The 27,967-nt window shown below is 37.8% G+C and overlaps 4 protein-coding genes across 4 annotated transcripts; 3 read left to right on the forward strand and 1 right to left on the reverse strand.

Moving 5' to 3' along the window:
* The first annotated feature begins 1,931 nt into the window (after positions 1 to 1,931).
* On the forward strand, positions 1,932 to 5,588 carry LOC147869639 (FKBP-like peptidyl-prolyl cis-trans isomerase family protein). Its single transcript, XM_087331575.1, has 4 exons — positions 1,932 to 2,135; positions 3,992 to 4,101; positions 4,664 to 4,806; positions 5,384 to 5,588. The coding sequence occupies exons 1-4, from the start codon at positions 1,961 to 1,963 to the stop codon at positions 5,424 to 5,426; spliced, it is 471 nt and encodes a 156-aa protein (XP_087187701.1). The 5' UTR covers positions 1,932 to 1,960; the 3' UTR covers positions 5,427 to 5,588.
* A 2,796-nt stretch (positions 5,589 to 8,384) lies between these two features.
* On the forward strand, positions 8,385 to 12,862 carry LOC147869640 (eukaryotic translation initiation factor 3 subunit I-like). Its single transcript, XM_087331585.1, has 8 exons — positions 8,385 to 8,770; positions 10,466 to 10,681; positions 10,759 to 10,886; positions 11,347 to 11,466; positions 11,640 to 11,729; positions 12,325 to 12,411; positions 12,496 to 12,575; positions 12,660 to 12,862. The coding sequence occupies exons 1-8, from the start codon at positions 8,587 to 8,589 to the stop codon at positions 12,733 to 12,735; spliced, it is 981 nt and encodes a 326-aa protein (XP_087187711.1). The 5' UTR covers positions 8,385 to 8,586; the 3' UTR covers positions 12,736 to 12,862.
* Positions 12,863 to 14,303: 1,441 nt separating this feature from the next.
* MBD8 (methyl-CPG-binding domain 8) lies at positions 14,304 to 20,294 on the reverse strand. Its single transcript, XM_087331595.1, has 5 exons — positions 19,088 to 20,294; positions 15,739 to 15,898; positions 15,479 to 15,595; positions 15,257 to 15,391; positions 14,304 to 15,166 (listed from the first exon to the last, which is right to left on the reverse strand). Exons 1-5 carry the CDS (start codon positions 20,224 to 20,226, stop codon positions 14,441 to 14,443), a joined length of 2,277 nt encoding a protein of 758 aa, XP_087187721.1. The 5' UTR covers positions 20,227 to 20,294; the 3' UTR covers positions 14,304 to 14,440.
* Positions 20,295 to 22,040: 1,746 nt separating this feature from the next.
* LOC147869642 (uncharacterized) lies at positions 22,041 to 26,437 on the forward strand. Its single transcript, XM_087331619.1, has 7 exons — positions 22,041 to 22,085; positions 22,162 to 22,383; positions 22,519 to 22,588; positions 24,550 to 24,656; positions 24,738 to 24,787; positions 25,572 to 25,654; positions 25,961 to 26,437. Exons 2-7 carry the CDS (start codon positions 22,191 to 22,193, stop codon positions 26,073 to 26,075), a joined length of 618 nt encoding a protein of 205 aa, XP_087187745.1. The 5' UTR covers positions 22,041 to 22,085; positions 22,162 to 22,190; the 3' UTR covers positions 26,076 to 26,437.
* The last annotated feature ends 1,530 nt before the right edge of the window (positions 26,438 to 27,967 follow it).

Raw genomic sequence — 27,967 nt, forward strand, 5'->3', positions numbered from 1 at the left:
CGATGTGGAACCTCTCAAAGACCTCTTGGGGTAGCGTGTACTCCATCCACACGGTGAACAAATTCATGGTCCATGTGGATGATATTTCCCTTGCTTGCATATCATCCTCACATCAAACCCAACCGCGAAAACTGCTAGCTCGAGTCTTCGACATGCAAGTTTCCCAAATATGATGCAAATACCTGGCAAAACAACTTGTGGTTGTCATGTCCCATGTTCTCACAACTTTACCAAACCCAAATTTGACAAAACGTGCACATCCGGTGCACTCTCATCATAATTTAATGTAATCTCCTCACATTTAGAACGGTCCACCCTTCTTCATCTAACTTGACATTTCTTCCTTGACGATCTAGTTAGTGGTGTCTTGTCAAATGCCTGTTTTGTCCACAATTGATCAATACACCATTGTCATACGTTGATATCCCAACCTTCTTATACTAAAAAATTCATGGTTTAGGGTTTAGGGTTTTACGAGTGTCGTACATTTTATCAATCACATACATCAATAAGGTGGTTTCATACTTCCATAAGAATCATATCCAACTAAAATTGGATTTGATGTCACCTCGGAGTTCAAATGGAGTCCAATTGAAGCTGGTTGTCGCCCTTATCTTAAGCTTCATCATGAATGATTGATGATTTCGTGTGTATTTTACCGTGGGGCCTATGAACCGCTTCAGTGACCTTTGCCTCTCATAGGTGTTGAACCATACTAACAATCCATCCTAAAACCACAATGTCTTATTTGAAAAATGTCGAAAAATCAACAAGGATGTAGGTTTTATACCTTAAACCTTTTATAAGTCGAGTGCCCCAATAATTATAAGTAGGGCGTCTTCCATGGAGCATGGTGTATGGAGGGTGTGAGTAAGGTGTCTTCCGCAGGGTAGGGTGTTTGAAAGGTGTGAGTAGGTCATCTTCCACAGAGCAGGGTGTCCGAAGGGTGTGAGTAGGGCGTCTTTCGGAGAGAAATGTATTTGAAGGGTGTGAGTAGGTTGTCTTTCACACTACAGAGCAAGGTGTCTAAAGGGTGAGAGTAGGGCATCTTTTGTGGAGCAGGGTGTTTGAAGGGTGCGAGTAGGGCGTCTTCCACGGAGCAGGGTGTGAGCAAGGTGTTGGAAGAGTGTGAGTAGGGCGTCTTCCTAATATGAGTAAAGTGTTTAGATATTGAATGGTTAGGCGCCTGGTGACAGAGGGCGTGAGCGTCTTGACTGGTGTGTTTGTTTTGGATAAGGATTGGACGGTGCAGATTGCTCGCTCGTCCTCAGCTAGGCGCTCTGCACACCATCCGTGGTTGCGATTCCCTCACCAACCCTCTATGAATTGGGTGCAAATAGACACGTTGGACAAGAATGCATACATTAATACACACATGCAAAGGCGCGCACATAGAACATACATACATACCATATAGTACGTAATATACTCGAATGCATTAACAAACATTCCTTTTTCATACGAATTCGAAGGAATGCGTATGTTATCAAAATAATTTTATGTGTTTTTTCTTTTACACTGTTCACCTTAACTTTCTCTTACCTGAAAAAAAAGTACTTTATAATAAATATGTATGTAATGAATACAAAAGTATTGTATTTAGCCATAGTATGAACCATACGTACATTCGCATTCGCGTAAGAAAAACACCCACAAAGAATGATAAATACCATACGTTTGGATTAACTATTTATTATGAGGTAAATAAGCCCGAATGTTTGAATAACATTCTCATTCGTTTTCCAACGTAGGAAAACGAATGTTATGCTAGACGAACACGATTTTAACGTAACTATGTAAATTACCATACTTCGAGGGTGTTTACCATACTAGAATGATTGAAAACATTCTCGAATGTGAATGCACGTATGGTTCATGCTATGATACGTACATACATGGAAGTATGTAGGACGAAAACAGACAGACAGACAGACAGTGAAGGTAGTGGAGAAGCGTAGAGATGGGGAAGGATTCGAAGGCAAAGGGAGGGGGTAGTGGTGGGACTGGGGGTAGTAAAGGGAAGAAAGCAGCGGGTGATGCAGATACGGAGGGCGGCGCGTCCAAAGGAAAAGGCAAGGGCGGATCCAAAGGTAGCAGCAGCGCAGAGGAGCTCCGCACCTGCACTTACGTCAAAGGTACGGTACCCCCTCCTTCCCCTTCCCCTTCTCAGCATTCCATGCTTACTGCTCTGCCATTTCTTCCTACATGAAAGTAAAAGAGAGGAAGAAAGAAGGCTCTTGTTTGATTTAGTTGACCTCGTCTTAGAAATATGTTATTAGATAGAGAGCCACATAGTGAATTCAAGAATGACCTTTTTCTTTCATGTATCTCTACTGGAGAGGACATAGCTTAGCTTTGTTTGCTTGGCCTGATCATAGACAGTTGTGTTGAAAGAAAAGCAACAAAAACAGGACGAGAAAAGCATTCACAAGGTATACTGAAGTCTCGAACTGGCCTATGAGACGGATCGTATACAATTGTGTATGCATCCCAGGTATCCATAACACGTACAAACTGTGTCGGTCTTCAATGTGTTGGTAAGCTAATATAAAATCAATCACTCGAGTCTAAATTTGGAGAGAAAGAGAGTGAGAGGTCATGAAAAGACATGTAATTAGTCATGCTCAGCAGCCCACATCTAGGAGGTAGTTAAATATGATATTTTCTTGTATACAAGCTACCATGTAATGCTATGAATTGGGGGGCCCAGGCCCATGGATCCAGTGTTCGTGTTTGAAACCACTCTCTCTAAGCACATAGGTGGGGTATTTCAGAATGCTAATGCAAAAGGAGAAAAGTAAACAGTGGAATGAAAAATAGCAAGTTGCCAAATTACAGTGTTTTGATCTTGCACGAGGAGCAATGAAGCTATAAAGTTGTGATGCCTCTTGGTTGATGAGCTGCTATGATTGTGTTTCTGGTGTATAACAACCTTTCTTTGCATCCCTTGAACTCTAGCATGAACCATCTCAAAGCATTGTCCTTTGTATTCTATTAACTTGTGTCGTGTGTCAAAGCTTTGGTTGAAGAGGCAGCAATATCTTGCCCGTTTTTCTTGAAAAACAACACAATGGCAAACATTATGTTTCACTGATTCCACCTGCAGATTGCACAATTAATGGATTTGTTTTTCCATAGAATTATGTGCATATTTGGCTGCCATAACTCACACTAACATGAAGCGGTTGTGAGCTGCCCTATACATGTGTATCCATATCATAAGGCCCGAAGGTAACCGATCATGTGATGTGTAAAAAGAGGCCTCACTGTTGGCCATCTTCTTACCCGAAGATATTGTCAATGTATATTTATGTTCAATCTTGTTTAAGCACTCATTTACCTCCACACAAGCTTGCTTAATCTGATTCACTTCATCCTCATGTTTTGAGTCATGTTGATTGTGTCTCAAACAATTTTTAGATTGCTTGTTCTCAAGCATGAGAGTCTTTAATTTTCCATTCTCTATCTTGACTGCCTGCAACTCTTCACCTTGCATGTTGATGGTAATGTCTAAAGAAACCAAGCAACTGATAATCATTGTTTCTATTGTCGGTGATTTTGTTTGCATTGAGATCAATAATTTTTGGTGATTTAGGCTCATTTTCTATTGCATTACTGAATTTTGTAGGTCCCTTATGAGTGTTAGCCATGTCAAAGCCAAACTCTACAAGAAGTGCTGTTCTGATATCTGCATATATTTTCTTGCTCAGAAATTCCCTCTTTCAGATCATGCTGATTGAATTACGAGACATCTTTTTAACATTCACAGGAGACTGATTGCGATGAATGAGAGGGGGTATAGCCCATGGTGAATATGGAACTTGGGTTCTCCCAAATTTATGACTTTGATACTACAGTGCAAACCACCAAGACCATGGCTACACACACACACACACACACACACACACACACACAGAGAGAGAGAGAGAGAGAGAGAGAGAGAGAGAGAGAGAGAGAGAGAGAGAGAGAACTTGTCTTTTCCATTCAACAGCAAGACACATTCTATGTGAAAAACAAGGGAAAATAAATGAAGCATACAAAAAGCTACAAGATGGATGGCTAGATAATGGTGATAAAGTACCTCCAGCAGAGTTTGCAAAGGTACTGCCAAACTCTAAGTTTAACAACTATAATAACTTGTGATATACTAAGGTCATGTTGGAATTAAGAGATAAAGATATATTAATGTCTCTTATGATGCCAAAATGACTTATGAGTGGAACAAGAGTTACATTGTAAGATGTTATCTCATCTTTGAGAACAACAAAGCAAAGTAAATATAACTAAACTAGTAGAGATGCCTAAGGTTACTAGCAATCTCGTGGCTAAGCACTTACATTCCGAGTTTAGATGGTCTGAAACTTCTGCCTTCCAAAGATCTCCAGCATGGGCTGATCCAAGATGAAGAATTATTCGAATCATGGGAAACACCTTTGCTTTTAGGAAACAGAATACCAAGCAACTGTAACTCAGTGGGAGTTAGTCAGCCCCTAGTTAATGAATGAGTGAGAGTGAGTGAACGTTTTGATTCTGCATACCAATAGTGATCTACTTGTCATTTTGTCAGTTTTCACCCCACTTTGGGGTTTCCCAATAGTAATACAACGTACTACAGAAAGAGGGAGAGTGAAAGAGAATGGGAGTAAGAGTGTTTTGTTTGCAGTTGGCTGCAGAATATTCTGAATGTCCATCTGGTAAGAAAGGTGGAGATTTAGGGTGGTTTCCACGTGGTAAAATGGCAGGACCTTTTCAAGAAGTTGCATTTTCTACAGTGGTGGGTGCTTGTTCTGCACCATTCAAATCAACGTAAGTATTTTGAGATCTGCATATAAAGTTATGCACCTGGAATTTTTGTCTTTTGAAGTTGATCATAAATTTCCGTTAACAGCATCACATTTTTTATTTTGAAAACATCCATGGTCATGTGACTTTAAGTGGTATATGCGTGAAGATTTTGGCGGTGTATTTATTTATCATTGCCTTTGATTGTAAATTAACATTAGAAAACCACTTGTTCAGGGGAAATATGTTAGCAAAATATTTTTGTACATGATCTCAAACACAATGCAGAAATGTTTTCTACTGTAGTTGTAACATCAGATGCATCAATTTAGTCACAAACCTGCAAAATTAAGGTTATTTACCACTGCAAAATCATGTTTATGCCTATTGCCTATACTTATAATATTTTATGGGCATATAAAGGCAATGCATTCATTTTATGTTCCAGCATTTACTGTATTTATTTAGTTGTTGTCAATGTGCTGTTCCTCTTTATGTTCTTCATGTAGAGTGGATTTTTATTGAAATTGACCCAGAATATCTAGCTCTTCTGGTGTTCTTATCTTTCAGACATTTCAAGATATTTATTTGACTTTTACAGGCATGGGTACCACATCATTCTAGCGGAAGGCAGGAAGAATTGAGTTAGGGAAACTTTCAATTCTCACAACTAGCCATTGATATTTGTGTGTGAAATCTATGTGACTTATATGTGCTCGTGTCAAATGCATAATATTCTGCGATTTGTATATGGCATGATACGAAATATCTTATTATCAACAAGAAAACCATATATGTATGCTTTATTATCGGGTCTTATTGGCAAAATAGAGCCTTTGAAGTATAGGTTTTGTGGTTTATGAGCCCATACCATTTGGATTTTAGGATGTGTTTTTGGAGGAATGAATACATTTGTTGTGTTTACCTTGTCAATCCTTTCCATCATTTTTTAAGCAATATGATGGACAAATTGGTGAATTGCCTTTTGTGTGTTCGACAATTATTCAGGCTATTCTTGCATTAATTGCTTGAATTACATGGTGATATTTTTCTTGGCGATTCGTTCCTTTGATGCCTTGAATAATGATACTATATCATAATTAGTGAGCAAAAGAATAATAAGAGTGGCAAGGAAGTTTGAGTATATTCAATTGTCTACCACATAGGGACATCCCACTTCAAACATACACTCTTTACTTTCGATTGTTTCGAAGCATCTCTAGTGTCTACTTGACAATTGTCCACTTTTTGTAGTTTTTTTTGTGGGTTTTCACCTCATATTGAAGTTTCGCTCTAATAGCATAATTGTTATTGAAAAAAGAGTATATTAATCTAGTGTGCATTTTTTTCAAGTATTTGGTTCAATTTCATTATAAATGATTGTAATGACACGAAGTGATGGTATGGCTAAGTGCTTGAAGAAATATGCAAATTATTTAGTATATTGAAAATTTTCTCTATTGGTTAACCTAGGCCCTAGGTAATGTTATAGTAAAGATTTTCAAACGAATAGATTTGGTTGCAAGAGTTATGAGATTAAAGATAGTAACTCAAAGAAAGCAATTTTCAAGACTGATTTATCACATGTGATTGTCTACCTTATTATATCTTCATCTTGGGTTTACAAAATTACAAGAAGTACATGTTAATCATGAGAGTGGTTGGTCTATGCATGAGGATTTGAACTCAATTGTGTATTATACATAGGTGTTGCATTAATCCTTGTTTAGTAAAGAACATATGGACCAAAGAATGTATGAGAAGGGTGTTAAAGTTTGAATAGTTTCGTTGTTTGTTTGTTGTAGAACAAGCAAGATCAATATTTCGAAGAAGTTTATACGTGACTTAATAGCATAGAGCAAGCATGCTTTCAAAATTATGATGAGAGCAAATCGCAAGAAATAAAAGTTCATTACGAGAATGGTTACCTTGGCCACTAACATTTTGCTTTGTGGTGAAGGATAGTTTGAATGGTAGACTAGTTGTCTCCAAACCCAAAGATTAATAAACGTTGTAGCCAAGAATTGCATCCATTTGAAAGTATTTGTAGATAAAGTAATTACAAGCCATACATGATTTAGACAAAGAGCTTTTAATAGTGTGGTCTAAAGAAACACAAGAGTATGAAATCGTAATAATCGAAAAGGTGGCGGTATCTCATCTATTCATTGTCCATAACATTATGAGATGTAAATCATCCCAAGACAAGAGAGGGACTTGGTAGCTTTCATGTTTTGTTCTCTTAACAAAGAAAAAATGTGTAACCACCAGTCGTACCCAAACAATAATATTCCGGGGGAGAATGCACCTGAAATAGAATATTTTAGGCTGGCTTCCATGAAAAATTCTGAGTCTCTCTTCAAGGCCGCGATAACATGAAAACACGAACTTTAAGGCTCAATAGCTAAATACATTGCAATTGAATCGCAGGCCAAGACCATGGAAGGCATACTGCGAGTGGAAGGTAAATTTAATACAATGGATTCAGAAGCATTCAACCTCTCCCGTTTAAAATAATCCAAACACATAACAAATAGTATTGGTCGTACTTAATACTGGCAATATTTCGTGAAAGTATGTCGAATTGTCTTTCATACCATTATTATATGCTAGATTAGCAAACGTTATGAGTGCGCTAGCGGCAATCGGTACGATGGTTATTAGAAACCGATGGGGTAGGATTTCCCTCTCTAGTCAAAATCACACGTGCAAGTTTCCCTGCATGTGGCTTGTTTGTGATGACTTTTGCTGGAGATTTACGGGAACAAGCGAACCTTTCAAATCAAACATTGGTTTATGTGTTCAGAGTACATGGCTTAGTTGCCTGAATTCAAGTTCTATTTACTATCTCTAGACGTGAGTTCACTTCAAAATTACCAACCGACCTTGCTTGTGTCCTTCATTCAACAAAAGTTTCACCCACGCCCTTCACTCTACGAAAGAAGGCCGAAGGTCCGTATTTTGAACCAAAGATTCCCGGACGATTATTTGACTATGGAAGTCCTGCTGGCTCCATTTGGCTTTCAGCGAGTTCGGGTCTCTGGAAGGCTAGCCGTGTTGCATTACCATACCACACTACTCTAGGACTTATAGTGAGGCTTGTCAGGGGGGAATCCAATCGCAATGCATCTTGCTCAGCGAGTCAAGCGTAGCTATCCACTTCTTTCTTGCTTGTTGGGGTAGTATAGAATGTCTATTGTTGTGTGTCCAGGGCTTACGTTTAGGACAATCATGGCTTGGTTGGAGAAGTTTTGTTTGCGAGCGACTCGACTTGCTAGTCTGACAACAAGAGTGACCTACTTATCACCACTGTATAGGTCGGAGAGCTACTATGCACATGAACTCGGAAGCTTATATGCGGGCAAGAGGAATGACGAGGCCATAGAGGATTAGGATGGTCCATGAACTCAGTGTAGTTCGTCTATGTACATATATAGGATCATGGACTATATGTACATTATACATATATAACTATGAGATCTATTCATAGTAATAATACTAATGAGGAGAGGGTGTGGAGGGGGTCTAACTTCGTAAATTGAGAGGACGTGGAGACTACATCTAAAAACCCTCATAACTTTCAGAAAGACGAAAACCTAAGACGCTTTTGCTGCGCGCGTTCGCTCTGTGCAGAGAGAGATCACCTGCAGAGAGATCGCGCGAAGAAGTAAGACAGACGTATAGTCTCGGAAGAAACGTAGCCTGCAAGAATCAGAGGAACGAACTAGGAGAGTCAGAAGAAGTGTCGAACTGAAGAAGAAGACCTGTTTTTCTCCCCTTTTCTCTGTGTACATCTTCTTCGCAATGAGGCCCATTTTGTTGAAAGGACACGAGAGGCCTCTCACTTTCCTCAAGTATAATAGAGATGGAGACCTTCTCTTCTCTTGTGCCAAAGATCATACCCCTAACGTTTGGTACGCTCACAACGGTGAACGTGTTGGCACATACAAAGGTCACAATGGAGCTGTCTGGTGCTGTGATGTATCAAGTATGTGCTACTCTTTCCTGTATGCGTGGAATGTACATGCATACATATTTGCACGTACATATGTGTAGATATGTGCGTTTTTACGAACATATATTTACATGGTGATAGATCTGCATAGTGTTTTGATGACCTAGTCTGCATTGATTTCGTTTATCTGTGTGGTGCTGATCGATCCTTGAACCTGTAGTTTCGGTACATCCTTCCAAAAACCAATCTTATTGATTATCACAAAATAATTTAAGAATAATTTGATCCAGCTCATTCATTGATTCTGTCTGGTACGAGGAAGGCCATATCACTGTTTCCTAATAAATTTGTTATGTGTGGACTAGTTCTCCAAAATCCTCTTATGCCTCTTTTGTTCTTTCACTTGTTTTTATCCTCCTCTCATTCAAGATATCGTAAATAATAAAAAAAGTCTATCTTTTATTTTTTGCATTAAAGAAACTGAGGAGAAGGGGAGATAAACAGATTAATGTATTGTATAGAAAATAGAGGGGCAGCAAAATCCAGTGATAGGTGTTTGTCTAATCAACAAGAATGGGAATTTATCAATCAAATTCAACGAATGATATTCTATGACACAAACTCTATGAAACCATGTCATAGAGCAACTGGAATTCATAGTTCTGGTCTGTGAAACTCAGACCATCTCGATTTGGGACAGTGGCAAAATAAATCATCGATGCTAGTGCCACTTCTCATTTGCACTCTAGATAGAGGTGAGGATGATGTTAAGGCAGCTTTCCTATTTTCTACTGGAGGCATTTGCTACAATGACCAGGATAAAGATCTACCCCCAGTATAAGATCTGAACCACAAGGGGGTAGCTAACATCAGAAACTTGGTCTCAGTTTGGATTGCGCAATGGATCCATCTTGTGCTGTGATGTATCACATGAATCTTCCCCCACTTTCCCATCACTTAAACTTGGCTACAAGTGACTTGGCTTGTTTAATATTACCCAGCATATTAACTCGTCTTGGTCTTCTGCCATGGTCCTGGATTCATGACCTTTTCCACGTGGCCTTGTTGGAGTCTTACTGCAACCATGGTCTTTGATGCCAACCATGGGCATATGCCAAGACAAGGGATCAAGGCAACAAACCCAAGAGACGTTTTTAATCTAGAAGAGACCTTTATTGCTATTCAAATGGACATGTCCCAATAACCAGGATTACGTTTATGTTATGACCAATCTAGTCAATTTGATTGCTGTTCAAAGTGTGCTGTCATTTGGGGGCAGGAGTATGATAAGTTGTTTGCTTTCAGTCTATTGATTTGAAAAGTCCTTAACTTGTGTTTTTTATATATGAAGAAACATTTGATTTGCTTTTTTCCTTCTAGTCAATGCATTGGTTTTTTAGATAGTGAAGTCAGCAAATCATTCTTCTTGGTTCTCGTTTATGAATCTATCATCTTCATGTACAGCCGACTTTATACAAATCAGAACATGTTTTGTTGTTATATGACTTACCACATTTTTCCAAACTTTCTCTGTGTAAAGAAGTATTCTTCTTTATGTCCTAAGTAATGTAAACAATTTGTCACATATTTGCTGTGATATTGTATTAATTGTGATTTCTGGGTTCTTTTTTATGCTGGACGTCATATAAATGTCAAAAGAAACTCCACCTTAAATGTACTCATGTATGCATATTCCCTTATGCTTAAATAGAAGTTGTGTGGGTGCAGGAGATACTAGTCGGTTGATTACAGGTTCTGCAGATCAGACAGTCAAGTTATGGGATGTAGAGACAGGTGCACAGCTTCATACATTCTTGTTTGGATCACCTGCAAGAGCAGTGGACTTTGCTATTGGTGACAAACTGGCTGTTATCACAACTGATCCCTTTATGGGAGCACCATCGGCTATTCATGTGAAACAAGTTGATGGAGAGAGCATTAAAGGTTATTACTACACTAGCTTTGCTTTTATAAATTATTATAGACGAGAGTTTCTAAGCCACTGCCCCTTGATTATTCAGATACCAGGGATTCCTTGCTTACTCTTACTGGTCCAACTGGTAGGATTAACAGGGCTGTATGGGGTCCTTTGAATAAGACTATTATTAGTGCCGGTGAGGATGCTATCATTCGAATTTGGGATGCACAGGTTTGTAGATGTGAGAAGATTCATTTCCATCAAATATTTTCTAGGTGTTTCTAAAAAATGTACTGGTATATTATCTGTATTCTGAACTGAGTTTATTCTGTTGTTTTCCTTTTTGTGGATGTATGCAATTTCGGGCTAAGGTTTTGTTGTGCTTGATAGTGTTGAGCTGATAAGCCTGTGAAGCTTGTGGGCATGAAATGATCATGTTTCAAAATGCTGAATTTGATTTTGTCTAGATGTAACCAAGAATTTATGAGAGAAACACCCCACAATCCTCTCTGTATAAAGTGTGAGGTTATCTTGTGGAAAAGATGTGCCCACACTTTTTTGTTAACTCTATGCCAGTTAATGTGAACGCAAATTCTATTTTGACCGTGTTTTTTAGTATAAATGCAAATTATTTTCAACCTTTTGAGATATATGCAGCATGTTTACTGGCTCCTACAATGTCTTTTTACAGACCGGTAAAATTCTAAAAGAAAGCAATCCGGATGGAGGTCATCAGAAAAACATCACTTCATTAGCAAAATCTGCAGATGGGTCACATTTTATCACTGGTTCTAGTGATAAGACTGCAAAGGTATGCTTTTCATTCTGGCCAATCACCTCCTAAGGATTGATTTCTATGTATTTATAAATGCATGAATACGTCTTTTATATGTGGTTATAGTCACATGCATCCCATCAGTATCCATTCATTACATTCATTGACTTAATGTGGTAATGCAGCACTTGTTTTATTGTTGTCTATAGTTATGGGATATCAGGACATTGAAACTTCTGAAGACATATTCAGCTGAGCGACCAGTTAATGCTGCAGCTATCTCTCCACTTTTTGATCATGTAAGTCTGATACTTCAAACTGTCAAACAATATTACTTAACCCATTTGCAGTCTGCAGTGTAACAGATGAGACAAAAACAATGCAATATATGTGGTTGTAAATTGAAGATGCATTCCTAAAGACCATCACCTAAAACATGCTAAAATATCATACAGAAACTAAGAAAGATGTTCTCATGAATGAAGGAATCTTGGATAAACTGTGAATGAACCCATGTGAGAGGAGAAATGAACAGATCAAACTCATAATATATACAATGAAAAGAGTCTCAATTAGCAATCAAGACATTATGTGAAGACACAATGCTGTCCTAAATGAGATGTAAGAGGAAATGACAGGTAGAAAACTTTAAAGAGCTGACTTAGGTTTAGATTTTACTTATATAACATATATTTTTAGGGTTGCCTATTGTACCATGTATTAAGATGTTGGGGGAGTTTATAGATGGTTCAATGATTTTATTTCCTTCCATACCAGAATGCTTTTGCCATACAAACTGGACACATTATGGGTCAGTGAATAATTCAACCAGAAGAACTAATAAAGTGCCTAGTACATGAAGTTGGAAAGAGAATTTATATTTGTTTTTTGCAGGTTGTTATTGGAGGAGGTCAAGAAGCTTCTCAAGTGACTACTAGTGATCGTAGAGCTGGTAAATTTGAAGCAACTTTCTATCACAAGGTTTGACTCTGGCCTTAGAAAGTTTCAGTGTCAATTTCTACTCTAGTGTGCGGAAGAGTTGATTCCACATTTTTATTTTTAAAGATATACCAAGATGAGATTGGCGGTGTCAAGGGACATTTTGGGCCAATCAATGCCCTTGCATTTAATCCAGATGGCAGAGGGTGAGTGAAGTTTATATAAATTAAGTCTGCATTTCATTTTGATTTCACATTTTGATCATGCCTTATATTTGAATGCTTGTACAGCTTTTCAAGTGGTGGTGAAGATGGCTATGTTAGGTTGCATCATTTTGATGCAGACTACTATAATATCAGAGTGTAATAGTCTTGATAGAGCTTCGTGCTCTTTAAATTTTGAGTTTTGGGGCTGGAAATTTAAGCCAGACTTCATGCTATTCAGAAAATGAAGTATCTCAACTTTCATAATATAGGCAATATTCTACTACGCATTTTGGTGCAAGATTTGCGGAAATGTGTGGTTAATACTCATCTTGTGGAACGCTATATGTACCATTGCATTCTGGCTGAATCTGACCTGTTCATTTACACTATTTCTCAAGCTTCTGGTTAACATGAGGACACCTTTCCATCTTATATTTTTTGTATAGTAAGTATAATCCGTATCCTCAAATCTATTTTCTGTGTAGGAAAGATCTTATCTACTAATCTATTTGTTGAAGGTAAGAAATTGTAGTAGTGGTGCTGCACCAAATTATGATTGGTTTGATCAGTTACTGCAGTTTGTTGTTTTTTGTCAGTTTTTCCTCCTTAATTGAGACCTTAAGCTAAATGGCCTTCTATTTAGAACAGTAAATGAAAGTAGACCAAATTAAATTGGGTGTTCCATGCTGGTAGCCGCACAGTTGAAGAAATGCTAGGGTTGGGGGAAAGGTCATGGTTATAGTTTGTGTACTGTCAAAGGAATACTAGGGTTGGTTACCCCTCATGATTGAAAGAAACACTTTGGCTGGTTACCTCTTTTCATGATTGTGAAGCCATCACTAAATCTGCAGGTTGGTACTCTGGTGCGTAGAATAATGAAGGATTAGGATAGAAAAGAAGTGATCTTAGTACTCCGGTACTTTGTTATTATTCTACAGATATAAAAGGAATTATCTTATATACCAGCAGAACGTGAAGAGTGTTTTGTACGCTGGAAAATTTAACATCATATATTTCAACCTCTAATTCTATGATGAAGAAAAGACCAGATCCTACCTGAAGAGAATTTAGATTACTAGACGTCTCAAATTTATAAATAAAACCTTAAATGCAATTATCGCCAATATTACAAATGACCTTTAATACAGTTATTGACACGAATGTATTATTGATGAAGTCTTTAATCCTCAAAAACAAGAGGCCAAAGTGATGTTGCTATAATACAGGGAAGAAAAACACCCTCTTATATATGATTAATTCACTTCTGCTGCACATAGCATCCATGTAATCACGTATCTATCATATTCCATTTCCATTCGTTAGATTTCACATTTGTATGCAGGCAATTGTCCCTTTCAAAAACTCAACACAGTATTTGATAAATTATCAGTGGAATGCTTTAATCCTCCAGTGCCACTGAGCAAAACGGTGTGGCTATAATACATAGTTCACATTGACTACCCTTGACAGAATTATCAATGGAATGCTTTTATCCTCAAATGCAACTAAGCAAAGTGGTAATGTTATAGATGACATTGAACTCAACTCTCTTCTAACGCACACAGCATACGTGAAATAAAAAATTATCACACTCCATTTACATACCATGGCAGGTTTTACTAATACCTGTCATATTTACCTTGGGATATTCTTTAATCATCTAGGAATTTCTAAGCCAATGCATTCAGTCTCAAATACTGATCAGAAGGAACAGTCACCATACCTGTGTACATAACAATTTGTCATTCCAATTTTGGACAATAATGCAAATTTAGTTTGTACACCCCATGCTAAGGATTGTCCTCAAATGAGAGTTATGACTTGTCAGTATTGGAAGCCATGTTAAAATAGTAGTATATTAACTTTTAAGCTCCTGTAAAGAGGAGCTTAGCTGGTAAACCAGACAGGTATGTACCAGCTGTATCACTAATCAATTTACGAAAACCCAAGGCTGATGACTCTCTGAGGTCCTTAATGAGGTCATTTGTATCAATATCAAAGCTTGCTTCATCCAGAGATGAATTCGAATTTGCTTTGCTTGTTTCGGCAGTATACAATTTCCTAAAGCGTGAATGCATACTAAGGTGGCCTGTGTAACGAGAGTACTCACTAAATACTTTTCCACATTCCTGACATGTCATTGCAATAGACTTTCCTACATTCATCTCTTCTATATGAGGTCGGACTTGTCTTCCAAGAATTTCTGACTCATGTTTTCTCTTTGATGTATCATTATCTTGCTCTTGCTCATTCACGTCTTCCATTGGATGCTCTGAGGGTATGCTAATGGGCTTGCCTTTGACTTGATTTTTGGAACTTCCAACTGCTCTCCCAAGTAACTTTCCAACCGATCTGGTCATTTTCTTCCTTGACTTTTTGAAGTGTAGGTCTAAATGATTGACATATTGCTGCTTTTTGGTAAATCTTCTCTGGTATTTACCACATTTGAATTCCCGAACTTTTTTCTTCCATGAATGTCGAGGCCAAAGAGACTCTAATTTTGGTTTTGGCAGACTGAAGTTCTTGTCAGAGGCATCAGCTTCGCCCTCATCCTTGATTTCTCCATGCTCTTGTTCAACAGGCGGCATACTCTGTATAAACATGAAGGGACCTAGGAATTAACAATTTTAAACATAATCTGAAACCTTTGCAAAATATTTCAAATGTTATTCAAAATTTACCGCCTCAGTAGAATGCCCATATGCCAATGCATGCCGTTTCAATGTAAACGGTGTAGCATAGAAATTCCCACAAGTGACACATAAACAGCGACCACTTTGTTGTTTCTTTATAGCAGTGGATATTCCCGCTTTTGCCTTGACGACATAAGACATTATATTAAAACCTCAAGCTCACGCTCATACTAAAAAATGTTAACACCAGAGTTGCATAAGAGAATTTACCACGCTCAGATCCACTTTATGACCAGTTGAACCAGCATGCCTTCTTAGGCTGAATGCATTGGAGAATGTTTTATTACATGTGAGGCAGAAAAGAGAACCTTTTCCCAGCAACTTGTCCTGTTTTGATTGCGTGCAAGATAAAACATGAATTATATTCAGAATTCCAGAAACAAAAATAATTGAGGCCCATGGTCAATGGCTAAAGAGAGGAAAGGGGATGATTTCACAATGTCTTGAATTGACATGCAAAGTCAGCGTACCATCAAAGGTTCTGAGCACTCCATGAAACTTTCAGACTGTGATATTGGCGTCTCAGGTGATCTTGGATCACTTGCACATTGAGCTGCTGCTGTATTTATACCAATCACGGAACCAGAGCGCGTTGTTCGTTCTTTAGGCATCTGTTCCTCCATAGCAGAGCTTCATTACCAGGTTTACATGTAGGTCAGAAACAATCAACACTGATGATGAGCATGGCATGCTTGCTACCATGTCAAAACTAGCCAATTAAACATAGAACACTTGCTGAATCTGAATTGCATCTATGTTTCAGTACCTTAACCATTATTTATAATATGTGTACAGATATACATATGTGTGCGTGCTTTTTCTTTGCTACACCATATTGCAACATAATTATCAAAGAACATAAAGACGCTCTGCAGAAATGATTGAGATTAACAAGTCAACAAAGAACCCGCTCGCATTATCAAAACCCAAAGGGTAAGGCGTGGGTGTATAAAAAGACCAAGACCAAGTCCCATGTCATGATGCAGTTGACATATTTTTCCATAAGGCAATATCTAAAAATCAATCTAAATATAAGAATGTCATCCACAAAAGAGAAATAGATGATGAACTGTTTGGGTTTCACTTATGGTCAACAAACCAAACAAGAGATGATATGCCGCAAGAAATTTAAACGAACATAATTCAATCAAGGGAAAACATGAATTTGACAAAAACAAGACAATAATATGTACTAGCACCAAAAAACTGGTTCACAGCCTTTTACCCTTGTTGAATCCCCCCTGCACGTTATCATAAATGTCATCGCTCACCCTCTTAACTCCTCGTCATCAACATGAAGGGATGGATAAATCAGAATGAGCGGTATCATTGCATTCATGTCTTGATATTTCCCCAACAGGAAATTTTGATATTTTCTTGATCAAGCATAACCAATGTAACATCCACTCACTCTCATATATGATTTTCCTTGATCTCCAGAATAAGCCCCAGGTTTCTATACAGGTTTATTCACATTAGAAGGAAGAAACCTATTTCACTGTTCTTTGATTCCTCTCAGACAATACATGTGACAAGCTGGCACCATAAGTGTGAGAGCTTGAAGTTAATGCACTCAACAATTTCAGGCTCAATGGATTTACCCTTGACTGCCTATGCCTCATCCTCACTCGTTTTCATAAAACTAGGCTTCTTACATTCTAATCAGATAATGTCCTTGGCATATAAATACACAAAATGAAGGTTGCTTTCTCAAATGCTTCCACGCTTCACATCCCTTGGACCATCTTTCTCTTATTTTATGACATATTTTCTGCAGTGTTACTAATACACGGTTTCTTGCAGGTTCGTCGATTGATGTGAGCTGTCAAGTGCATTGTTAAGAATGCTCACTTGTTATAAACATGTCAGTACATTTTTCTTGTGCAAAAAAATAGTCAATATAAAAAGATACATTTAATTTTAACGCAAAAACATGCATGTTTTCAGCCTGAGTTCTTGCTCTTGACGCAAAAACATGCATGTTTTCAGCCTGAGTTCTTGCTCTTGAAGTGTATCTCTCTAGTGCAGCACTCCATCCTGGGCTATGTTAAACAAACGGATCAAAAAAATAATTACACGGATTGCAACCATGTTCTCCTTCCTTTGCTCACCTTTCCTATGCACCTTACTGCTTCCTTCTCTTCCTTATCCTTCTCATCATTCCCACTTCATTCCCATGTCTCACCTCAACCCCTTTTTGCTTCAGTTCCACTGATGCTTTTTCTTGATGTTATTACGCCTTCACGCCAGTTGGGCCTCTAGCCCTAACTTCCCGCTTCCTCCATATATTTTCTCTTTCATGTACCATATGACACAACAGCAATTTCTTGCAGGAGATTAGACACATGATTATCCCTGGAATTAAGATGACTGTATGTGTTTAACGTTTGATTTTATGGAGTCAGTATTCTAGCATGTGAAGGGATCCATTCACTGCAACAGTTTCTGTTGCATAAGCATGCTGATTGGATCTAGCTTGTTAAAATGCAATTCTATTTAGTCAAATGTCAGGAATGATAAAGTATCACTGTGTAATATACAGGTAAATGATGTGTTTGAGCCTGAGCAATTGTGCTGCTATAGGGTTTGTTGTTCAGTCCTGCTAGATTGTGCGCAAAAGCCTAAATGATGCTTGGTTGAAAATCCTGAGTCTGTTTAATTTGTAATATTAGGGTTTTCAGCCACAGTAGGTCAGCTAAGACACTTCTGTGGATCCATGTTTACCAGAGCTTGTGTTGTGGAGGCTGAAACATTCTATTGTTCTTATCCATTGATTCTAGTTGGATGCCAAGAAATAATATGTGGGGGCTAAGTTTTGGGGCCAATTGGAGCATTACGTTGAATTTTCTACATTCTTCTCAGGAGTATTGTTGATTATTGTTAGTTCAGTGAAAGCTAGTCATAGAAGTGTCAATCACTGCCATTTTTCTTGCTGTCAATCACTGCCATTGAAGTTCGTTTGCTTTCAGATTCTTCCTTCTTTCCCTCGTTGTCTGTAATGTTGTTGTAAGTTCTTGTTTTGCTGATTCCTAAACAAAAACTTTCCTACACAGTTGCATATGTTTTTGATGAATGCACATGTGAAATATGAGTAAATGCAGTGATAGCAAGAAAAATGATAAAAAGGAGCATTGGAATCACGAAGGAAAATGGCAATGAAATGGCCTTGCTTTGCTTGCTGCAGATGTTTTTGAAAAGATGATATGCAAAATTTATATGAATAAATGCAGCGGGACAAGGACAAAAAGGATTAAAAATGTGGCAAAGGAAAATTATGATGCAAATTTTCCATTTGTACTTGAGATAATTTTATATACATCTGTATGTATGAATTGAAGTACAGACCTGATTTGCAAAAGCATGTGCAAAATGTCGTGATTAAATGCATCAAGATCAAAGACAATGAGAAAAGGGGCAACATTGTTGCAAAAGGCTCGTTACAAGGATAAGGGAAATTTGCAATAGATTTTCCCTTCTGTAGCTAAAACAAAGTGTACACATGCCTAAATATATATGAGATGAATTATGCAGACACTGTATATATGGCAACAGCACGCACGTGTAAAATTAATTGAAGGAGGGAAACAAGATCAAGGAATGAGCAAAGACACAAAACCATGACCAAAGGCTAGTTGAAGATGTCATGAAAATGACATACATTTTCTTTGTCATAAGAACACGTCTATATATATACACACACACACACACACACATCAATTAAAGCACATCCCTTGGGGATGTCAATTCTCTTTTGTAGCTAAGACGAATAATATGCATGCAAACATATATAAATAGATGAATGAAATTTCAAGTACACACCTGACTTGCTTTACTGACTGAAATTCCAGCTTGCTCTCCTCTTGTCGCAATTGTGTTCCTTCTATATCTGTTTCTAGACCACTTTTTGTGGTTACTATATCAACTGCTTGTGAATTCACAGGAATAAGTGTTGCCTTTCTCCTTGCTTCATCCTTTGTCTTCATCTTCTTGCTTACTCTATGCAATATCTCTGTAGCAGAGATGGTGAGGGCCTTTCCATTTACCGATACAGAAGTTGTTGATGATGGAGGAAGAAGAGGAGAAGAACATGAAGAAACAAGAAGATGAGGATGATTATCTCGATCCTGGACTTGTACTCGATTCAAATAAGTAGAAGAAGCTCTAGCCATGCTTTTAATGCGGATGGGACGAACACCTTCTTCCAAAGACAGATGATTTTCTTTCTGATACATGCTTCCATTTCCGTTTCTGAGATTTTTCTCAGTGATCCTGAGCTGTTGAGAAAGATGCAAAATAAGCTCCCGATGAGAGCTCACACCAAAAGAATCCAAAGAAGTTCGACCAGACAAAGAGATTTCTCTATTTGAAGAAGCAAAATTTCCTTCAGCACAAAGAAAATCTTCTTTAGAGGAAGCAAAATCTCCTTTTGAATTTGCAAAAGCTGCTCCGGTTGAAGAAACAACCCCTTCTTTCAAAGAAGAAACAATTGCTTCTCCACTAGAAGATGGACGGTTATGCTGATTCTGCTTCTGATACTTGTTCTCGTTCTCATTCTCGTTCTGATGATGAAGATGGCGATGGTGGTGATCTCGCTTGCGAGTAACTCTCTCCCTTTCACGTTCTCTTTCTCTGTCGAAAGTCTGGCGTCTGCTTCCTAAGCTTTCGTTGAAGATGGATTTGTTGATGATGAGGTCTCGAACGAGGTCTCTGAGTCGAGCAGGGACATCGCCACACAACCTAGCTATATTTCGGATCTCATCTTGACCTAGAAGGCGAAGGTCAAGGATCCTGACAGAAGCCATGGAAACAGGTTCTCCGTCTTCACCTTGGCCATCTTTTTCTTTCCCTTCTTCTTCTTCTTCCTCTTCTGCTTCTCCTTTCACCATCGTCGTCGACTTCTTCTCGGCCATAGCTACGTCAATGTCTGCTCCCACAGATTTCTCCGTAACCATGTCCATCTTTGGGGAGACTCTGTCTGTGTGCGCGCGCGTGCGTCTCTCTCTTCTCTTCTCTTCTTTCTCTTCTCTTCTCTTCTAAAAGCTACAAATTTCTGAAAATCTTCACCCTTACAAAACAGAAACAAAAACTTGCACCCATACATAAATATACACATATATGTATATATACATACATATTGTATCAGTATGCATGTATGTATGTATGTATGTATGTATATATATTTTACATGAAAGCTTTCTTCATACCATCTTGGTAATGAGCAATCTGGCATCGCAACACGTGACCACCGCCCGCCCATTTTGACACATACCCGAGCAATCCAATCACATACCACGACCCAACCCAACCCCCACCCATCCCTTCGGGACCTATCCGATATCTAGAATGCCTGTCAACTTGCAATTAGGGACCCCCATGGATCTGCATGTGTGATTGTCATCAGCCTGCATATGAGAACTACATAAAACCCCGACACGCGTTCATAAGCTCCTGCTCCATCTAGGCCAATGTATGGGAATACCCGATGTCTCCAAGGCTTCAACATCTCGCTTCAAACTCAACATATCTTGATGGTTAAAAAGACACAGACACCTTTGAACGGAGAGAAATAGGATTGGTTTCGAGTTCCTTATGCAATGATTGTTATTGATGTGCCACTACAAAAACTTTGATCATGGTGGTTTCATGTGAAATGCATATGTTTTTCATAAATGCAGTGAACAATCTTTAGTACTCTTCGATTTGTAACTAACTACAAACTTATGTCCCTCCACCCATTCTCTTTGTTGTACAAAGCTTTGATCATTGTGGTGTCATGCAAAATGTGTGTGAAGCTGCCAAAGTTAACCTAACCCCAAATCACATGACCACTCGAATGCACCACGATAAACTAACTACAAATGTCATATGGGCCATACATTGTCAATGATATAGCTCTTATTGCATGATTTTCCATGCAACACGATAAACTAAACCCAAATCTCATTTGGGCCATAATTTGGCAACAAAGTACGACATCACTTTGTTATACCCCTTCTCAATTGTCAATGTTGATGTTAATATTATGCTATGATTCCTCACCATAATCTATTACCAAGCCACGATACATTGCCTTGATTACGTTTCACACTTAAGTTGTGATGTAAAATATCACAATCCACGATAATATCCGCAAAGTTCGATTATAATATTCAGCTCACATCTTAATTTTGACTGAAGTTATGTCTCCTTATCAAGGTCATGTCACGGTTATTGTTAAGAGTCTCGTACTAATTGTTAAAACTCAACAAGATAGCCTAAACATGTAATGAGATGGTAAATAAACCTAGAGTAGCAAAAAAATATAAGCAGCGTAACAAACATACGCGGCGGAGTAAGGTTTTTTTGAGGTCCTTAATTTTGAGTCAGAGAGTCTAAATAATTCAACCACCAGGGAAGGCAGAGAGAAACGAAAGACACAGCGAGCCATATAATTAATAATACTTTCTCGAGAAATGGAAGAGGCCTCTCGGCTTGTGTGGCATTTCGGCCGCAAGGCCCAACATATGTACTTACTAACACATATATGAGTATTGAGGGGTGGGTGGGCGGGCGGACGGCCAATTATGTCCGGCCTACAAAGATGTTGGGAGGTCGGGATATGGGGCGATGGTCGGGGTTTTGTGTTGAGAGGCGCGGAGAAGGGGGCATATGTACATTATACATACATACATACATAATGAATTTGTAGAGATCAGAGCAGAACATAAAAAAAATTACACGGTCTCTCTCTCTCTCTCTCTCTCTCCATATTTCTCTCTTCCATTTGTCCCCCCCATCATTTGTTATGTGAAGTTTTGGAAGCCCTTACTGCGAAGGTGTAATATACATACATATATAATCCCGTGAAGAAGAAACTATCGAAAAGAAAGACTCTACTACACTCGCCTGTGCAGAGAAAAAAAAGAAAGACTTCCAAGGTTCCATGGCTCGTTTGGCAAATATATGCAGAAGATCTGTGAAGCTATTCCTTGCTTCTAGACCTCCCTCTTCATGTCTTTATGCCCACTTTTCTTCTTCTTCTTCTTCTTCTTCTTCTTCGTCTTCTTCCACTTTCTCTACTTCACAGTCGTGGAAAATTCATGGCTTTACTTTTCTCAAAAATTCGCAGTGGCTAGGTAATATTTCCCTTTCCTTTTGTTGTTGGAACCTTTTTCTTCTTTTGTTATTTATTTTTATGCTTTGAGGTTTCGCATATGGAAATACGGACATTGTTGCTTATATGTATTATATCATATATCTATGTTTTGTAGATTGTCACAATTCTGGATTACAAAGACGACTATTTTCGTCAGAGAACTCTCCAGAATCAAACAAAGAAACGTATGTATTCTCTTTACTGTTTCGTGAGAGTTGTCTTTATTTGGAAAGGGTGATTGGGGTTCTACTGAGGCAAGACGTGGACATGGGTTGGAATAATAATTTGCTTTTTTTGCACAGTTCAACTGGAAGCTAGCACTCACTATTTCATATAGTATCTAATTGCACATAATATTCAGGATTATATATCATAGATTGGCAGATTCTATGACATTGTTACCTGTTGCCAAAACAAAGGGTTTTTCCATAATCTATACAAACTGACTTAATATCAGAACTGAAGGTCTCACTTTTGAGGTATTGGGGTGATTTGGGTATGCACACTACTTTAGTGTTTAATGGTAGTTGAAGGGAGTATTGATTTGGCGATTCTTTTATTCACATCCAGTAGAATTCTCTTCTTGGCAGGTTGTTCATCTTGGCTATTGCCACTTAAATTTGGCATTTCTTTGAAAGCTTGAACTATCTTTGAGGAATTTTCATAACTCATGTAGGATGTACTCATATGCAAGACATTCCAAAGTGACACATTCTTTTGTTACTGGTAAAGTGAGGCAATATAGAGCGGGCGTTATATTTTTCTTCCCAATATTAAGCCAGCCCCTAATTCCTATTTTGATTGTCTGAGCGCATGTACATCAATGTGATGGCACATTGGGCTCACTTGGGAATGCATGTCTGGATTTTTGCTTGAGCATAAGCCAACTGCCTATGGGAATTCTCAGAATGTTGATTTTAATGCAGCTGCATTAGTACTCAAACTTAGATCTATAGCAGACTTCTGTTCATTATTTTTGGAGGGCTGAGTAAAACATTGACTCGATGTCCCTTTCTTTCCTCTACCTGCACATCCAAGTATTCTTCATTATGCTATATTGCAAAACATTTCTGGATGTGTTTGATGTAGTTGATGTTGTTACAGTGGTAACAATCCTCTTTTTACTGCATTTGGAGGTGATTTCAAGTTGTTTTCTTTACTTTCTATATGTACATGCTAACTATTTAAAAGTCATCAAATTCTATTGGTCTCCTTCCTGTTTGTAGGAGAATTATGGAGTATGGGGTTGTGCTCTTAACCCCTAAATGACTGCATAGAAATTTCTCTGTATTTTCTCTATTTTATTCCATGAGCTTGATAACAAAGATTGCCAACTCCCCAAACATCAGTTCCATAGAGCAGAATTTCCACCAGACATACATCAAATACTATTGCTCTTACCTCCAATCTTTGGGTTGTGTGCAAGCTGCACACATTCTCGATATCATAGTATTGGGTTGTTCTGGTTATCCTAGTTAGACACCTTACAGGTAGGAAAGTTTTTACCACCATGACTTTGGTCGTAGCCACATTTACTGCTAGGCCACCGAGATCATGGAAAATATTTACCATATGTAAAAGCTTTGCAGTGTAGAAAATGTCCCAAAATTACAATAATCTCTTATCTGAGTAAATTAGAAACATTACCGGTCTTTACCTGAAGCATCCAATGGCTGGTCTTTCCTCATGTTCTCGTACGCTGTCTTGTGTTAACTCTACAATAGACTAATACAATAGGTGAAGTAGGTGTTCTTGTTCTATTCCTAGAATTAGATTTTAAAACTCCAGGATATAAGTGTAAAAATGATAAAATAAGAAGATAAACAAGAAAAGGAAAATAAACTATGCACACAAATTGAAGGTTGAATTTCTACTGGGAAGCCAAAAATAGTTTCACTACCCATTAATGAACTACAAAGAGTTCACACCTTGTTTATATAAAGGTGACAAAAGTCAGGTATGTAGGGATACAAAATGTATGGGCACCCTTTCCTGCCAAAGAAGCGATATTTAACGTTTAGATTTTTGTATATACAAGCATGCAATGAAAAAGAAAGAGAGAACAAATGCAGTTAATTAGAATTGCAGTTTTTGTGCGTGTCTAATGGTGTACATAGAACTCGGAAAGAAATGTTTTGTCATACAGGATTTCAGTAACTTTTGTGGATAAGGATGGTGTAGAAAAAACCATTCAAGTACCAATTGGCATGTCGATGCTTGAAGCTGCCCATCAGAATGACATTGAACTGGAAGGTTCTCTTAATTTGCTTCTTTTCTTATTTTGAGGGGCTCTTTTAAATATAGCTCATCCCTTCTGTTTGGATGACTCTACAGGAGCTTGCGAAGGTTCACTTGCTTGTTCTACATGCCATGTGATCATCATGGTTTGTATGTTTATAAACATATTCTCTTGTTACAATCTATCTCATAAATTCATTACCTATTTTTTGAATTAAGTTTTTCAGATATTCAAAAAGTAGTAGCGTGGTCAAAACAAAACAATATAGATTCTTTGGATATAATATTGATTATCTTCCATCACCTTCATGACTGTATCAAGATAGGCGTGTCATTATAACTTGGTTATTGCCTATGGATAGCTAAGGACTAGTAATTGGATTTGGAGGTTTTATATGCAACTATTAACTATTCGGAATTGAAACTTCTATGGAGAGAAACAAGAGAAAGAGATTAGGATATGTAGATCATAATGATCAATGGTAAATGATCACAGTTGATATAGTTTTAAGAAAAACTCAAAAAGAACTACGAATATAGTCTAGTCGAGAACGAATTCTAAAGGGACACCAGCAAAGCATAACAGAACCCAGAGGTTTTAAATAGAATGATCTGAATGATAGAAGAGGGCATCCCAATATCCAATGAGAACTAAATGTAGAGCTTAACAAAGGGCTTCAAACTTACCATCTGTAGGATTCAAGAAAACATAGATAAAAAAATTGTCTCAAAGACCTGATGAGAAAATAACCAGAGTCCAAGCAAGCAGGGTGCACATATAAAAAGAACTGATGGAAAAACTCAGGGTTTTACTGAAGGATAACTGTATTATGCAGATCATGTTTCTGTACATTTCTATTAATCTGTTTGAAGATTGTATCAGCTTTGTTCAAGTTTGTTCCATTTCAAATCTCAATAATGCATGTGCAGGATGAAGCATATTACAATAAACTTTCAGAACCTACAGATGAAGAGAATGATATGCTGGATCTTGCTTTTGGTTTGACAGAAACGTAAGTGATGATGTCTTGTTGAGATTTCTTACGTTCCCTCTCTTTTTGATTGTAGTGAGTTGGTTCTATATGTTCAAGGCAATCTGTGGTATGAATAATATGCTTTAGTGAAATTCTTATTTTTCAATGAACAATTTTTTAGAGAAATTCTTGTTTTTCAATGAATGGTGTGTGTTTATACAGATTCTTATTTAATTGAATGAAGTGTGTTAATTTTTCTTTATGACAGTGACGTGTTGAGAAATACTTGTTTTTCAATGAATAATATGTTATAATAGAGAGTTTTTTGTTTTTCAATGAATGCAGGTCGCGTCTTGGTTGTCAAGTTGTAGCTGGACCTGAACTTGATGGTATCAGGCTTTTGTTGCCTTCAGCAACAAGGAATTTTGCTGTGGATGGTTATGTTCCTAAACCACATTAGAGCAAAGATGATGTATGCAATGCAGTGTATCGTTATTCTCTATGCTGATTACAGGAGATATCTTGGGCAAAAAAATATTGAAGGGCTGCTAGTATATTGGTCAGTGGAGATACCCATTTGCAAGAGTTGTTTTTTTCCAAACATTATTGGCTACCTCAGCAACTATTATTCTACCAAAAGGCTCATATAGGGACATCATACATGTAAAATCATGTTTATGTTTTTTGGTTCTGGCACCACAGATTGATTTTTCTTCATTGATGTATCCATCAATAGAGTGAGTTTCTTTGGCTTGGTATAAACCACGGAGTTCTGTTTCTGTAACGGTAGAGAGTTTTGCAAATAAAAAACAACAATTTCTTTAGGAAAAGATGTCATTTATTTATTATTGGATTCTTCCCCATTTATATAGATTATATCGATTCCCTCTCCACATTTTCTAGAATTTAACTCGTTATCTATCTTCAGTGACTTTTCAATCAAAAGTCCTTTCCATAATAAGAATGTTGTATCTACTTTGCATGTCTCAAGTCCCCCGCCACAGTAAGCTTCTCACAACCAACCTACTTACATTTTTAAATGCCTTTAGACACGTCCATCTCACTAGGTGATGAGAAAAGAGTTTGCAAAGACGAATTGTGAAGGACATCAAAGAAAGCAGCAAATCAATGATACAGTATTCTTACTTACATCCTATTAATTTCTCACGTTAATAATAACCAAGCATGAAATGGCCCAGTTAAGGTAAGGTTGTAGCACCTGAAATTGCCTACCCATATGTACGAAGAAGATACTGCACTAAATGACATCCAATTGTGTCACACCACTTACATGAGAGTAAGGTTGCACTCTGACACTCCAACATGCTGAAAATCCCTGGATGGCAGAACATTGTTTTATGACGTTTGTTTAAGTAAAGTTTATGTGCACCATAACTATCTCATTCTAATCCAGGTAATGTATCCAATTCAGCTATTGGTTTTGCCTGCTGTTTTGAAAACATGCTTTCCCTGTCTATCTTTGATGATTTTCTAGTTTCGAGAACACTGCTGGTTTAATTGGTGGATCCAGAGCTTGTGCCAAAGAAAACAAAGGAAGAGTCAGTTCTCAACAACAATAGTTCAGGTTCAAATGTGCATCCTGGGCTGGTGGTTTGTTGACATCAATGCTATAGGTGACTTGTTCAGGAGGCAGCTTTTTGGGCTAGCTGGTCTTTTTGACGGTTCTCTAACCTTCCACACCCTTGAGGAATAACCTAGTCATGTTATAGGGTCTCTTAAAGGAAAGTATATGGGTAGTTACTGGCAATGGCTCACACATGTGAATGTGCACGTATGCATGCGCGCGCAAACACAGGTTTTGAGACTTCCTGAGCCAACATGCCTGCTGCTTTGTGATCTTATGCAGCAGCAAAAAGCCATTCTATTAATAAAAGTGGCGAGTCATGACTCAATGAACCACACGCAGAATATTATTTTTATTCATTACTCTCATCACTGAAACACCAGCCGAAAATTACATGCACATTTTTTGAGACTTTTCCAGGCAACATGCTTCTATACTGCAGCAAAAATACATTGGCAATGACAGTGACGTTATTATTATGTTCTTTATTCATTTCATGATTGAAGAACGACCCAAAAAATAAATAAATAAGAAATTCTTAGACATCAACTCCTACCCTGTCCTCAGATGTCCATCAACCAAATTCCACAAACCACAGAATTTTCCAGGTAAAAACAACAAATTTCATTACAAAAATGCAATATTCTTTTTTCTCAGCAGCTCTTTCAGTGATTTGTCATAAAAAGCAAGGGTACTTCTAGAATTTGGTTTCAGTGATGATAGATATTTTTCCAGATGAAAATAAGTGATTGTTCTCATTTTCCCGG

This window comes from Azolla caroliniana, unplaced genomic scaffold, assembly GCF_043228905.1.
Source record: "Azolla caroliniana isolate FFs.n. ecotype wild unplaced genomic scaffold, voAzoCaro1.0.p SCAF_1, whole genome shotgun sequence".
In the NCBI taxonomy this organism is placed as follows: Eukaryota; Viridiplantae; Streptophyta; class Polypodiopsida; order Salviniales; family Salviniaceae; genus Azolla; species Azolla caroliniana.

What these genes read in the sequence shown, in the direction of transcription:
- MBD8 (XM_087331595.1), bottom strand. Translation starts at nt 20,226, where the DNA reads ATGGACATGGTTACGGAGAAATCTGTGGGAGCAGACATTGACGTAGCT. An exon ending in CAGTCAGTAAAGCAAGTCAG is followed by an intron (nt 15,899 to 19,087) that starts GTGTGTACTTGA and finishes CTGGTAATGAAG; the next exon opens with CTCTGCTATGGAGGAACAGA. An exon ending in ATGGGCATTCTACTGAGGCG is followed by an intron (nt 15,167 to 15,256) that starts GTAAATTTTGAA and finishes ATGTTTATACAG; the next exon opens with AGTATGCCGCCTGTTGAACA.
- LOC147869640 (XM_087331585.1), top strand. Translation starts at nt 8,587, where the DNA reads ATGAGGCCCATTTTGTTGAAAGGACACGAGAGGCCTCTCACTTTCCTC. An exon ending in CTGGTGCTGTGATGTATCAA is followed by an intron (nt 8,771 to 10,465) that starts GTATGTGCTACT and finishes GTGTGGGTGCAG; the next exon opens with GAGATACTAGTCGGTTGATT. An exon ending in TGATGGAGAGAGCATTAAAG is followed by an intron (nt 10,682 to 10,758) that starts GTTATTACTACA and finishes TTGATTATTCAG; the next exon opens with ATACCAGGGATTCCTTGCTT.
- LOC147869642 (XM_087331619.1), top strand. Translation starts at nt 22,191, where the DNA reads ATGGCTCGTTTGGCAAATATATGCAGAAGATCTGTGAAGCTATTCCTT. An exon ending in CAAAAATTCGCAGTGGCTAG is followed by an intron (nt 22,384 to 22,518) that starts GTAATATTTCCC and finishes TATGTTTTGTAG; the next exon opens with ATTGTCACAATTCTGGATTA. An exon ending in CATGCCATGTGATCATCATG is followed by an intron (nt 24,788 to 25,571) that starts GTTTGTATGTTT and finishes ATGCATGTGCAG; the next exon opens with GATGAAGCATATTACAATAA.
- LOC147869639 (XM_087331575.1), top strand. Translation starts at nt 1,961, where the DNA reads ATGGGGAAGGATTCGAAGGCAAAGGGAGGGGGTAGTGGTGGGACTGGG. An exon ending in CACCTGCACTTACGTCAAAG is followed by an intron (nt 2,136 to 3,991) that starts GTACGGTACCCC and finishes TCCATTCAACAG; the next exon opens with CAAGACACATTCTATGTGAA. An exon ending in CTCCAGCAGAGTTTGCAAAG is followed by an intron (nt 4,102 to 4,663) that starts GTACTGCCAAAC and finishes TTTTGTTTGCAG; the next exon opens with TTGGCTGCAGAATATTCTGA.